At 42.4% G+C, this 15,006-nt stretch overlaps 1 protein-coding gene across 2 annotated transcripts in view; it reads left to right on the forward strand.

The window, feature by feature from the left end:
* KCNN2 (potassium calcium-activated channel subfamily N member 2) overlaps positions 1–15,006 on the forward strand; it is a 97,855-nt gene that overhangs the window by 49,474 nt on the left and 33,375 nt on the right. For both annotated transcript variants that reach the window (XM_066614281.1, XM_066614282.1), the window contains exon 5: positions 13,878–14,019. In XM_066614281.1, the coding sequence (XP_066470378.1) occupies positions 13,878–14,019 (142 nt within the window). The remainder of the gene's footprint in view (positions 1–13,877; positions 14,020–15,006) is intronic.

Below are 15,006 nucleotides of genomic sequence, written 5' to 3' on the forward strand. Positions count from 1 at the left end.
TTGAAGAGGGAGAAATGTAGTCAGCCCATTAATGAAGATCAAGAATGATCTTGCTTTGATCAGAAAAAACTGGTACATGTTGAGTAAATGAACAGATAAAATCAAAAAAATTTTTAAAAAGATTCTTGATTAAAATTCCTTGCTCCTGGGCTGGGAAAGCATTATTTTTACAATTTCCAAAGAAAATATGGTTTATTCACTTTTGTGAGGCAATGTCTTGCTTTTTGAGCAAGGAGGCAAAAGTTCTCTAGGTCCTTCACAAGCCCATGTTTTGGAAAAGCCAAGTTTAAAAAAAGCAAATCAAAAGAAGGGAATAAAGCAAAGTGTGACAAACACATTGCACCTACTCCCCCCCCCCACACACACATACAAACATGGAGACATAAATGACGTCTGAAGAATCTACCACAGGAATTGACTGAGAAGAATCTAGCTTCCCTCAGTAATTCCTTTCTTACTCCATCACTCAACAGAGCAGGACAGGACAATGGGTTTCTATACCAGGTAATGCTGCAAAGGCCTTTGAGCATCTCAGCATCACCTCCTTCCTCTTACAGCTGTGACAGCCCAAGAGTGGCTTCAAGGCTACTAAAACAGCCATAGAAAGAGACAGCAGCACAAGAGAATACTTGTTGCAAAATAGTTCTGGCCCTGGAACCTTGAATCATTATGGCTGCAGTTCAACAATGGTTGACAGAAGGTGACTAACCAAGATTTTGAGCTTGCAAAATTCACGGCAACACAGTCGGTTCCTGAGATTCAATGAATCATCCTCTTTTCCTTCTATTGTGGGAGGAAATGGTCTCCATCTGGATTCCATCTGTTGAATTAAGGTGACTGTGCCTGAATAGAATGCAAATTTTTCAAGGACTCTCAGAGGTCTTCTAACCCAGCCCATTACCAGGCCATCTCACAGTTTTCCCATAGTCCTCTTAGCCTTATTATAGTAGCTACTCCTTTAATCGCTGATAGTTACTCTTGTCTCATCCCCCCTTCTCTCATAGCTGCAGGAAGGGCAGGCCTCTTTCCCAGAATTCCTCAAGAAAAGACAGGTTGTCTCTTATGGTGTCTCTCATAGATATTCACTTTTCCAGGTTAAGTGGTACAAATTAGAGCAGAGATGGACAAACCTTTTGGCCAAAGAGCCATGTTAGGGTATGATGACTTCTTACACTTAATATTTGATAATAGTTCTTAATAGTATGTATTGGAATTCTTTTCCGATGGTGGAACATACATGCACACTAATGTCACCATCAAATGCATGGCATTTTGATGGAATCTTTCACAGTTTCAGAGTCCTTGTTTGTAAACAGTGTACTTTCAGCATACTGAAAGTACTCCCCCTGGGGGCTGGGGATAAGAATAGGCCCTCAGTTTGGCTGTACTTGTCGTAAGAGGCAACTAAACAGCCACCGGGTAGATGGGACTCGTTAGCCTGGGAAGGCAGCTCATCTGAGAGAAGGAAAACTCTGATCCCAAACCTCCACTGCATTGTGGCTACATCCAGTTATGGAAAAGGCTTCAGGAGTCAACCTCGAGGCAAAATCTGGAGCCGGAGTCCCTGAGGCAGTTCATGGCTGAACACAGTCACATTCTGGCAACTCCTGCGACGCCGCTGGAACCAACCATGTTGGCTTCTGCCTTTCCGTTGGACCATTTCAGCGACGTGGAGAGGGGGGATTTGCTGCATGGGTAACAGCCTATCCTCCATACCTACTTTACCCAGGCTTCGTGCACTGGAGAGGACACTCTGTTCCAGAACCACCATTCAGAGCGTGACACCATAGTCTTGCGAGACTGAAGGATGCCAATTGTTGTACTTTCAAAATAGTCTAACAAATATTCAATAACACCTCACTCACTGCTTTTAACAGTTTGAACTGTTAAAGGATGCAAATAAACAAATGATTTCCTGAGGTTGTTTGGGGGTGAGGTGGCTTATTAAAAATCAGATTTCCAGGTTTAACAGAAAATAGCTGCAAATTAAGATTGCAACTAACCCCAAACCAAACTTTCCACAAATTAAGGTAAATACTGTGCTGTGGTGCGGTGTATATGAAAAGAGTTTGCCTCTGCTGTAGATTCAGTTCTGATCTCTTTTTTTCCATTCAAAATAGTGCATTAAGGTGTGATCAGGATCAGAACCATAGTTGGAACAAATTCCAAAAGCTCCCCTAGCCCACCACTATGGTTTCATGGCATTTCATCCCCCTGGTGCAACACACACACACACACACACACACACACACACACACACACACACACACACACACACACACACACACACACACACACACACACACACACACACACACACACACACACACACACACACACACGGTATGTCACACATTCCACTTAATGTCAAGTTTGACCTGAAACTTCAAAGTCACTGCAGCATGCAACCTGTCCAATGGTTATTAGTTATGCCAGATGGGTCCCAATCTTTTGGGGGCCTTGTGGTTCTGGAACTCCACACTTTGGTATCACAAGGAGCTTTATGGGGGGGGGGCAGCTGTGCATGCCATAACCTATCCCCGTTCCCAGGCCTGAAATCCTGACATGGTTGCACTTGGACTTGTGTCAGAGATTTAGTAGCAGAGTAGACCCATTGCTGTGGCTAGGAATTTCCCCAGGCAAGGGAATTTCCCCTTCCCTCAAGGAGATCTCGAGTCTAATGAATTCCTGCATAGCCTACACTAGCCTCACTCCACATACTAGCCTCACTCCATACACTAGCCTCACTATATGGGCGCTGAATAGAATTGGGCTGCCCTTTACATCTAATAGGCCTCCTGATTGCTCCTCCCCAACCATTGGATGCAATGCATACTCTGTCTCTGTGGGATAGGAGGAAGTTCTTTTGAATGTGTCCTTTCTTGCTTCAGAAAGGATAGTGTTTCTCAAAATGTCCGTCCAGGCAACTTGATGAACATTGCAGAAAAAGGGAGTATCGCAGTAAAAGGGAGAACCTTAAATAGGTTCTCAGTGACATTGAGTTCTTATCTGGTGACTGCATTCCGGATGTGTTGTGGATTGCCCCAGCTGTTTTTGGATGTATTCTGGGAAAAACAGCTGCTAAATATGCAACCACACTAGACTTGAGACAGAGTAGAAGCTGGTTCATCTAGTATAGAAATTGAATGAAATTTAATAGCAAAAAACATAAAGTTATACATTTGAAGGAAAAAATAAGCCTTTTTCATAGCAGAGGAAAGAAATTTTGAGTTTTTTTAACCATAAGATAGTCCTCTTGAGCCATAAATGTTGTGTGACTATTTATAAAAATTGACACTAAGTAACCTATTGCTTCAATTCTATCTCTAACCATTTTACATGATGCAGCAGCATCAATGGAGTGCACACTGCATCCTGTGGCGGAGGAGGAAACCAGATGGCCCAGGAGAGAAAAATTAAAATATTTTTTACTTACCTCCCTGTGAATTGCCTGGTTACCAAGGGATCTATGCCTTCCTTGGATCTATGCCAGATATTTAACTGGTGTAAGTCTGAGGAGCCTCATGGGATATACTGGGCCAGGGAAAGGGGGATAGGATCCCAGTGTGTGTGTTTCTGCTGAGATTCACCCCTCCTGCCCCAAAATGCCCCCCACCCACCCCACTTCCCACCCCAATCCTTTCCAATCCTCCTTGAAATTGCCCACAGTCTGCCTCCACTACCAATGTATTTGTTCTGGCATGGCCTGGGTAAGCTGTTGGTGCATGTGCGGGGCCTCCAGATATTTGTGCTGGCAGTCCTGTCCTGCACCATAGCAGTGACGTCAGAATGGGACATGCATGAGCAACATATATTATAGCTCCATAATGCCTCTTATTAATTTGTACTGGGGACAATTCCCCTTCTTCTTGAACTTGCCCTTCTCCACAGCCTTCCTCAGCTTCAGGCTCAGGATATAGAACGACCTTCTTCAGATGACTACAAATGCTCTCTTTATGCTTGAGGAGGTTTCAATATGTCATTACCTCAAAAAGAATAGATGCTTCATCAGAAAACATAATACTTTCAGACTGAGCTGGCCCATGAAGCTGACTGAAGCAGTCACCTCAGGCAGCAAATGGGACAACCCATCTCCTTCTGCCATCACTACTACTCCTCCTCCTTTTTCTCCCTAGTATAGAAAAGCATCAGAGGGTCTTGGGCTGTCCCTGCTCAGAACATATGAAGGAACTTATGTGGTATTATGATCACATTTTAGAATTTATTGAAGCAATCAAAAGTATTTCCTGTTGGATTAGCTGTGTGTTATTATTAGCTGTGTTTATGGAAATGGAGCATCCAACATAAAGGAGAGAGCATTGGTTTTGGTTTTTTAAATCACAAGTATAAAAATATTTGACTTTCAGACATGAAGTCTCAGAAATGTAAGGAGAGAACTTTTCATTCATTTGTAAGAATTCAGAATAATATTTGGCAGAGCTATGAAAAAGTAAGGAAGAATGTTATGAGAGAGTGGCTTGAACAATGAGGGCCCAAGCCTATCCAACTTTTCAGCATTGATGCAGCTGCAGTGCAGCCCCAAAGTAAGGGAACAAATGTTCCCTTACCTTGGAGAGGTCTCTGTGAATGCCTCCTCACCACAGGATGCAGCACATGTCCCATTGGTACGACTGCACTGCCACTGGAAAATTGGATAGGATTGGGCCCTAAAACAGCACCCAGCACCCAGTGAGCAGAGGGAGGAGAAGAAAATGGACTAGCATGTGACTAAAGGGCTCCTGGGTTGTTTTTTGATTGTGACACTGGGTATCATTTTGATGAAAAAGTGGGGTCTAAATTCATAAATAAATAAATGTGTTGAAATCCACCTTGAGAGGTTCCCTTGCAGGAGGAGAAAGGCAGGATACATACAAGTATTTTAAATAAATAAATTCACAGCTTTAAGTCCCGTATTGGTTGTACTTGTCACTCATGATTTTAAAAACGATGTGTGAGAAGCTAAATCTTTGGCCTCTTTGGAAATGAAATGTTCAAAGACAGAAAGAGGGGTTTATCTGTTTTATGTGTCTGCTGGCAGCCTAGAATCATTAGAGATAATGAGATTGTTTTTCATAAGGCACTTCCCAGTTCAAATACAGGTAATGATTCAGTGACTCTCCATGAAAGGGAAAAAGCCAATCACTGAAAGCTGTCACACCATGTACTTTTAATAAGTTTATGAGTCTCCTATAAAAATGACAAATTGATCATGCATCTTTGAAGCAGATGAGAGTTTATGTGCTACCACAAGTGGCATGCTGTCTTTGGGAAGCTTTCATTTAGAATACAGGCTGAGTCTCAATATTCGCCAGGGTTCCATTCCCAGAACTCACGTGGGTGGCAAAAATGGCACTGAAGCAAATCCATTAAAAAAAACAATGTCCTTTTGCTCAGCGATTTAAAAACAGCCCTGCTGACCTTCTGTAACACACACAGAGGCAATCAGTCTCTCTCCAGGCACTTAGAAAGTCTTCACTCCAAGGCAGCAACCCCTCCCATCCCCGGGAGCCCAGCGCAGCACAAGAATGGAAGAGGTGATAATGACTTGCATTTCTCGTGTTCTTAGGGGGAAGGGAGAGGTCACTTGCGTGGGAGTGAAGCTGTTCCAAGTGAGAGAATGATTGATGGATTGTCTACCAGCTGCTTTCTCCCCCTTTAATGAGGCTATTGTTAAATGTCTTTTTTCCTTTGACTTAAAGGGCCCTTCTCATCACATTGAGATAAAATTGCAGGTAAAAAAATCCATGGATAATTAAGTTATATCTGTAAAATGTTTTTCCTTAGATCTCAGCTCTACTGTTCCCATTTTTCAGAGTCAAACTAGATGTGAGGCTAAATGCATATGTTTGCCTTCCCACTTTCTTCTTCTTCTTCTTAGTATGGTAATTCACTGGTGGGAGAAATCAAATGGGTCAGAATTGCAGTGAGGGAGGGGTACTGTAGTAATTTGCCCCTGTAGTGGTTCTGACCTTGATTGAAGCTGCTCCCACATGCTATTTTTAATGAGAAAAAAAAAATTTCCTTTGAAAGTCAATCTTTCAATGGAGGGATGCAGTGGAAGCAAAGACCCTTTCCCCCGAATCATGGTTTTGACCCATTTTGTCACACACCCCTGCATGCTATTTTCTAACAAAAAACAAGTGGTGAACTTACATGTTTAGGGTCTGACCTTTAATACTGTCGAAATAAATAGGATGGCAGGAAAATAGAAATATAATGGCAAGGAATTTAAAATACCTTGGCACCCAAGGTGCTATGGGACTTAAAGTCTTGTTAACCCAATCAGGGATAATGGAGATTGTTTCTGGGGCTGTTGACTTAGTGATATTAGTGTGAATGAGAACTTTTGCTTACAATCTATTGTTTGTGGCTAAGGATGATGGCTGTAATTCAGAATAGTGTGCTTTCTTTCTAATTGACTAGTTTTGATGGAGAACAAATAGATCATGTTTTATGACTTCCACCCTTGAAAACGTCAAGTAATGCATATCCTGAGGTTCCACCTTTTCATTTACAGGCAAGCAAGTATTCCTTTGTTTGTTTGTGGCCTGAAGCTGTCTGAATGGGATAGCAAGGTTCTAGATTCATATTTTTTTGTGTGAACTGTGTGAAGAAGGTAGCAGAATCACTGGGATGACATTTCCTTCTGAAGACTCACCATACTACCACATAGATCAGGAATGATTAAAAAAAGGCATCAGTGTGAAAGCACTTATTCTCAGTTATCTGAACATACAGAGTACTCCCCTCACAAGTGATATTATCTGTGCAATGAATACGGGGCCCACACGGGGCCCAATCCTATCCAATTTCCAGCACTGTTGCAGCTATACCAATGGGATGAATACTGCATCCTGAAGTTTGAAGGCATTCACAGAGGCCTCCTCAGGGTAAGGTACCGTATTTTTTGCTCCATAAGACGCACTTTTTCCCCCAAAAAAAGTGGGGGGAGAAGTGTGTGCGTCTTATGGAGCGAATACTGCAAAGCTGCAGGCGTTCTCAGGGCAGCAGAGCCTCCTTGGCAGGTGCTTCTGCCCCTGACCAGGGTCCTGCCTGCCTGCTCAATGGTAATACAAATGCAAATGCAATGGTAATGCAAATGCAAATTGTAATGCAAATGCAGGCGCTCAATGGTAATGCAAATGTAATGCTTAGTGACAATGCACTGCTGAAACAGAGATGCCTTCCTTGGCTTGGTCATGTGAGAATGGATGATGGGTGGATCCCAAAGGATCTCCTCTATGGAGAACTCGTGCAAGGAAAGCGCCCTACAGGTAGACCACAGCTGCGATACAAGGACATAGAGGGATCTGAAGGCCTTAGGAATGGACCTCAACAAGTGGGAAACCCTGGCCTCTGAGCGGCCTGCTTGGAGGCAGGCTGTGCAGCATGGCCTTTCCCAGTTTGAAGAGACACTTTGCCAACAGTCTGAGGCAAAGAGGCAAAGAAGGAAGGCCCATAGCCAGGGAGACAGACCAGGGACAGACTGCACTTGCTCCCGGTGTGGAAGGGATTGTCACTCCCAGATTGGCCTTTTCAGCCACACTAGAAGCTGTGCCAGAACCACCTTTCAGAGCGCGATACTATAGTCTTTCGAGACTGAAGGTTGCCAATATATACTTGCAGAAAAATACTACAGTACCTCGTTCTACCAGTGCAAGGATGATAAAGCAGAAAAGGCTAGCATATAAAATTCCTTTTAAACTAGAGGTAGTAAAATATGCTAAGGAGCATGGAAACAGAGCAGCGGAGAGACATATTTTACTACACTATTTGGTTCAGAATATTTTTTTTCCTGTTTTCCTCCTCTAAAAACTAGGTGCGTCTTATGGTCAGGTGCGTCTTATAGAGCGAAAAATACGTTACCTTGGGGCTGCATTGTGGCTGCACTGATGCTGGAAAGTTGGATAGGATTTGACCTACAACTGCTTCTTCACTATTCAAATCTTCTCACTCTCACCTGAGTGTGGATTGTTTCCCATGGAGCACATGCAGAAAGAAAGTGACATTTTGTGCTGTTCCACAGGATGTTGCTCAAGTCTATGTCCAAGAAATTGCACAATGAAGTTCTGACAATGTTATGTGACATCTTGTACAATGTGCTACGCAAGCAAACAGCGGAGTCAGGATTCAGTTCAGATTTCTGCATCCATAAAACTCACACTATCACTTCCAGGGGCACAAGCCCCCTTCCGCAAGGTGCCAGATAACTTAGGGCACAACCTAGTAAGTGTATTAACTAGACCAAAAAACTGAACGTCAATCATTTATAAAAACTAAATGCTGGTCTCAGATTGCTTTCCATTGTGATTGTGTTCCAGAGTATTCAGTGATTTGTAATTAGGATTGGTTTAGGTTTTAACAATTTGCTTAGGTTTTTTGTTTTTATGAAGAGGAAAAATGCCACATCTAAAATTTCAGTGTGTTGGGGGGGAGAGTGAAGAATCTACCTTCCACTACCTATTATTTAAACTAGTGATGAAAAGACAGAGGATTTATTATTTTGGGGGACGTCTAATAGCTAGTTACTCTACTCATTGTCAAATTGACAAGCTTCACTTTTAGTGGGATGTACAGTTTTAGCTATTATTAGATGAACTGTATAATGTGGAGCAGGCCTGTACTTTGCTTGGATCAGTAGCATTCTGCAGGGTGGTTTGGGGGAAAAAAAAATACTTTCCTCCCATTCTTTCAGTCTATTAACACCCCCCTCCAAAATTTTTGTTTGCATTATTTAGGCAAGCAAAGTACTAGCTTATTAATCTTTTTCCATACGATTATCAGTGTTGAACAGGCTAAACGGAGATAGGCAACTCTACTGCATGAAGTAAAGAAGATAAGCTGAAATGTAAAGTTTAATTCCTTTTACTTGTTTGGCATTAAGAAGAATGTGAAACAGCTGTCAAGGCAGGACTGATGAGTAGCAATTGTGTTCAGATAACAGGCAGCTATTGTAACCATTAAAGTGGGATGTATCACTCCATACAGACACCATTGTGAGCAAAAATAATGTTGGGCGCCATAGTATTCATTTCAGCCATATTAGGGAAACGAGCACTTCAATTACACTTTCTTCTTTGTACCTAGGACAGTAACGGAATCTGGATGATTGCCTTGAATAACATAAATCATTTGGACTTTTATGAGCCATTCCATCCAGTGGCAAAACTCCTCCCACAAGCTTCAGTGTGAGAAGGAGCAGGGTCATTTTGCATTTCAGCTGTCAGTTGATTAGTCCTGCTTAGATGCATATTTAGTGCAAACCGTTCCAAGGAATAAAATTATATTTCCTGATCACTGGCGGTGCACAGCATAATTTACTTTCCTTGAAAGACACAGTGCTTGCAAAGATTCCCCCACCCTCAGCGTTCCCTTGAATTTTGGGAGTAAGACCCACCTCTTTCCCACTGAGTTCAAACCCTACCAAAATGTACAATTGACAGGCAGATGTTCTTGCTTTTGTCCTGATTTTTAAATGGATCACTATTTTAAATGGTTTGGTACACCATTCCAAATTCCTTCCCTACAAAAGGGAATAGTAATATTTCATCATCGCTGAAGAAAATGACTCCAGTTAGATTTAAATGCTTTAATAATATTAGTTTATAAAAGCTAAGAATTATCTTGCTGAATCACCACCAAAGGCTCATCTAGTCCTGCATTCTCTCTTAAGTGGAAACTAGCCAGATGTCACTGGAAAGCTCACAAGCAACAATTTCGCCATAAAATCCCTCTATAGTATGTGAAAGTTAAGCGGTGTTCAGAGGCAGTCCTTTGATTGTGGTCAATTTATTCCAGAATTATCTGCTGTGAGTAGTTTGGGTCATTCTTCCAAACACAATGTCATTGCAGAGAAAGGATAGTGTATTTGGGAAATTGGTGATAATGTGCCAATTGATCTGTTTTAACTGTTGAAGTCCAGCCTCTAAAAATAGGGCAGCACCTTGACTAGCATTTCTACTGCTGGGAGTTTGCTCTGTGAGTGGAATGCTCCTTTTACTTGCATGGACCTGGTACAACAGGAAATTCACAGGCAAGCTTCTGTTTGCAGAGGGAGTGCCCAGGAACAGTAGTCGAGATGCTACCCATGGGTATTATGTTGCACACTGTGAACAAAGGAAAACATATTCATGAACCATGAGTTATAGCACAATCCTGTGCGTGTGTATACAGAATTAAATCCCAGTATACTCAGTGGGATTGACAGCCACATGTGCATTTGATTGCATTTAGGCACACCAATCCAGTGTTAGTGCAGCACCTGTAGTACCAGAGCTGGTTGTTGCAGACATGCCATAAAGTATGTTTATGCAACATCCAGGGAGTAAGTGGCACTGGTGGGAAGGCCTGCGCTGCCTTATTGACACCACATTTGTCCCCCGGCCACTGGCAAAGGCTAGGTAAGGCGCCAGGTGCATGGGGCATAAGGAGGGTTGTGGGAGGGCGAGGAAGGCAGCCCTGGGCAGGGGGAGTGCGGAACAGGGAGTGGGACAGATCCAGGAGGAGGATGGGACCAGCAGAGGCACCTCCACCAAATGCTATTGCCCCCTCTTAGGCTTGTAAGTCCAACATGGGGCTTCTCGATTCTGCGCCAGCTAAGGTGCAGCTCCAAAAAGCCCCATTGAGCAAGCTGGGACTTTACTAGGGGTAAGGGGACAAATGTCCCCTTACATGAAGGGGACCTCCAGCCTGCTCAAATACAGGGGGAACCATTTGGTGCTGCTACTCCTGTGCTGGAAAGGATTGGGCCCTAAAAATAAAGCACAGTTAAACTTTTTCTGTGGTGGCACCACTGCTATGGAATTCTTTATGTGAGGCCTTCATACTGATTGGTTTTTAAGTGGACTTTCAAAATACTTTTCTTCAACACTACTTTTAATTGATTTCTCTTTAAATGTTTTCTGCTGTTTCTCTATTTTTAGCTGGTACTGCTGGGTTTTGATCTGTGGTTTTCTTGTTCTTATTTCATGTTGTATTTCCTTATTATGGAGTTCTTGGTTTCATGTTTTGAATTGTAGACCATTTTGTGCAAATGTATTTTTTAAAGTGATACAAGTGTGGCCTCAGTATCTGCAGGGGGTCTGTTTTTGGACATTCCACAGATACTGAAAATTGCAGATAAGGAAATCTGCAGTTTTGGCCCCTTTTAACCCTTTATACCCTCTGAAGGTTGCCTCCAGAGGGCTTTCTGAAGCCAGCAGAGACCGTGCACGTCTGCCCACAGCCTCTCTGGGCTTCAGAATGGCCCTGAAGCACTAAAAAATGCTACTCTCGGTTTCCCTAGGGAAACCGGAAGTGACATTTTTATGCCTTTTAAGGCATTTTGGGGCCTCAGAATACCTTAAAAGGCATAAAAACGTCACTTCTTGTTTCCCAAGGAAGAAACTGGCAATTTCTCAAGGGAAAGTGGAAGTAGCGTGTTTTTTTTAGTGCTATGGGGCCATTCTGAAGCCCGCAAATGCTGTGGGTAGATGCACATGGCCTCTGCGGGCTTCAGAAAGAGCTCCGGTTGCCATTGAAGAATTCAGGTTGAACCAAATCTGGCTCAATGCAGGTCTGAGAGAACCATGTTGGGTCAGAATCGTGGATATAAAATCCATGGATTAACAGGCTCCATCTGCATATAAATATGTGTATTATTATTATTTAAAGTATTTTATCCTTGTACTGTTCCTCAAAATGTGCTATTTTTGAATTATTTTTATAGGTAATTTGTTACAAAACATGGTTTTTATATGCAGTTGCATAGCTCAATTATGGTATCTGTTTGTGTCTTCCATTAGTAGATTTCTATCAAACATATTCACTTGTAATTTTAAGCAGTTGCAAATAAGGAGAGATGTTTTGCTAATTCTTGATCTCCATTGATATTAGTTGGTGGATCCACTCATTCTGTTTGATAATGGGAATGTGTTGGCATTGATGACAGAAGGATCATTACTGTGGATTACTCCTTCAGTAGCAGGCCAGGTAATGGACAGGATGTCAACACAGGATGAGGTTCTCTAACATCACCTGAGGTGATCTTACTCATAAACCTGGTCCACTGTATCTGGCATATAGATACAATTGCCTTTGTGCTATGCATGTTCTGCAGATTAAAGATATAAAAGCCAAGTCTGACTACATTTTGTCATAACATTTCATTAACTATTAAAACTATTAAAACAATAGACACTTTGAATGATGCCTGTTGTGTCATCTGCATTTGTAATTGCATACAGCTTAGTAGGATGAAAGATGCCATGTTTTTTTTCTCTTCTATTTTAGAGTCAACAGAATACCTCTATAGTTCAAAAGACCCACAGGGCACTCCTGTTTAGAGCTTGATCCCAATTCCTTTGGCATTCCTTTCAGTTTAACAGGATATCAACTCACAGAATAGCTGGAGAGTTTGCTGTCTCATGGCCCAGTCCTGTGGGTGCATTATGTTAGTGAAATGCACATTCTGCAAGCTGTTGCGGCTGTTGCAAATGTGACACCACTGGAGTGCGTGGCCTGGCCACTGCCACAAGCAGCAAGCGATTGGATCTGTTCAAAGACAGACTGAGGACACCTAAGGTCTTGCAGGGTTGGGAGAAGGGCAGGGAGGGGTGGAACAAGTTTACGTTGAGCCAGAATGAAGGGTGGATCAGGCCTGAGAAGGGAGTGGGTTCGACAGCACCAGTGTCCACCAAATCCTAAGCCCCTTTCCAGGCCTAATCCACCTTCCTAGCTCAACGTAAACTTGTGCGAGTGATATCACTGGTGCAGGTCTTAGTTGACCCATGGCATCAGCGTATTCCCTTACTCCGAGGAAGCCTCAACATGCCAAAATTCCCCCATGGGATACAGTAGACACAGCATTGGTGCAGCTGCATCACAGTGGGAGGAGTTACAGTAGATAGGGCTGCCTGTTTAATTCTAACTACATCTGTAGAAAAGGGAGCATTCATAGGCCAATCTACAGGACAGAAGAGAAAGTGTGGAGGTAAGGAGAGTGGTGAGCTAAAGCATCTCTGATGCTCTAGGAAGGCAATTGCCTCTGTGGATGGGTTGGCCCTGATGGGATTGCTTATGTTGGAAATTAGGCTCTATTAAATTATCTCTGGTATTGTCCTGTCTTGTAGTGGCGAACCTTTTGATCAAAGGCATATGGTGGAGTGTCACTAAATAACACAGCTTCAGTGGAAGAGTTGTTTGAAGAATATAGATAATAATTACAATGCTTCTCACAAGTGAAACCTAAAAAACTGTTTTCAGTAATCAGACTGTTGAAATCATTGCCTAGTGTCCCCATGTTAAGTGTTTTTAAAAGTGGTTCAAGTTTAGTGTTCTCTAAATTGGATCCATTAATGCCAAGAATAGATATTATTTTTGAGTCCTCCATCTGCATTTTTATGCATTTTATTACGTCACTTTTATGCATAGCCTCTTCTGGCCCTCCAGAGCTAACTATAGGGTCACTGTGCAGGGCACTGCCAGGGGGGAGTGGGTAGTGGTGCAGAACCACCCCCTCCCCTGTGCTGCCTGGTGCATTTGCAAACCTTACCCCTCCCCCAGATATGCCAGTGCTTTCTAAGAGGAGACCAGTGCTGTCAAACCCTGAAAGCACAACTGTATTATAAGTAGACAAGTGTATACGGATTTGCATACATAGCAGGGTGCATGTAGCCTAGTGCTGCATGCATGGATGTATGGATCAGGATCATGGTCACAAAACCATCACATTGGCTGTTTCAGGCAACAAAAGTATCCTTGAGAAGGAACCAGCTATTCAGATTCTTTTCAAAGCAAAAACCAAAAACACTGCTGAAGAATCTGTGATAAAAGAATTGGCCTGTGGCTTGATTCTGCAGGGCTGATCTTGTATCTTAATTGTAATTTTATTTTTTTAGGTATCATGACCAACAGGATGTTACTAGCAACTTCCTTGGAGCAATGTGGTTGATTTCAATAACTTTTCTCTCCATTGGATATGGTGATATGGTACCTAATACGTACTGTGGGAAAGGAGTCTGCTTGCTTACTGGAATAATGGTGAGTGCTACTGGTTTTAATTTCTACATTCCTTGTGTTTTGTTTTTGTAAATAATTTCCAGGACAACTGCTCTGGTTTTAAAGCATGGCTTGTATCATCTGAATGAAACTGCTCATGAAATCTTCTATAACAGGTGGGATGAGTTACATGGGATTGCGCACTAAGCTTTCAAGCAGGTAACTGCAAGGATTTACTGCATATGAAAAGACGGAGAGCTTTGTCAGGAAATACAGTTAAACTGAGTTAAGCTGGTTCTCTTCTGAACACCAAATACCTTGGTTGTCACTTCTGCCATATGTTGCAGCCATCACACTTGTATCTTTCCTTGTTGTGGATTTGCTTGGGGGCATGTGCAAGCAGACCATTAAAATGTCAGGCCTGCAGTTCCTTTGTTGCCATAAAGACAGAGTGATCTTACATTTATAAAACTGCCACTGTGGCTTCCAGCTCAACATCTCTCTGTTAATGCCACTATTTTCATTTATTCAGATAGTATGCAGCGGCAGAAAAAAAAAAGGCAAATGCAGCATTAAGAAAGTAACTGAAAATAAAACAGCAGTTATAATAAAATTATACTATGACTATAGTAAGGCCATTGTTATAATATTGTGTGAGGTACTGAGTCCTCAACAGGACTTTACTGGGTTTTTTCCCATTTAGGGTTTGGAGAAAAATAATGTTTTGCAAGGTGCTGAAACTCCTTTCTTTGATTGTGGTTGTCTGATATAACTGTTCTTATCTGTTGCTGTTTGAGTGATCTTTTTTTCTTGATGTAGGGCTTTCTTCTTACTTTATATTGGGTTGGTTCTAACAATATGACTGCCAGCCCCCTCCTAAAAATATGGGGCAGGAACACATGTACACACATTCTCCCACCCAATGAATCATCATTTCGCTGAATAAGGGCCAAATCCTATCCAACTTTCCAGCACTGGTACAGCTGGCACAATGGAGTATGTGCTGCATCCTATGGTAGGGAAGCAATC

This window comes from Tiliqua scincoides, chromosome 2, assembly GCF_035046505.1.
Source record: "Tiliqua scincoides isolate rTilSci1 chromosome 2, rTilSci1.hap2, whole genome shotgun sequence".
NCBI classification, from domain to species: domain Eukaryota; kingdom Metazoa; phylum Chordata; class Lepidosauria; order Squamata; family Scincidae; genus Tiliqua; species Tiliqua scincoides.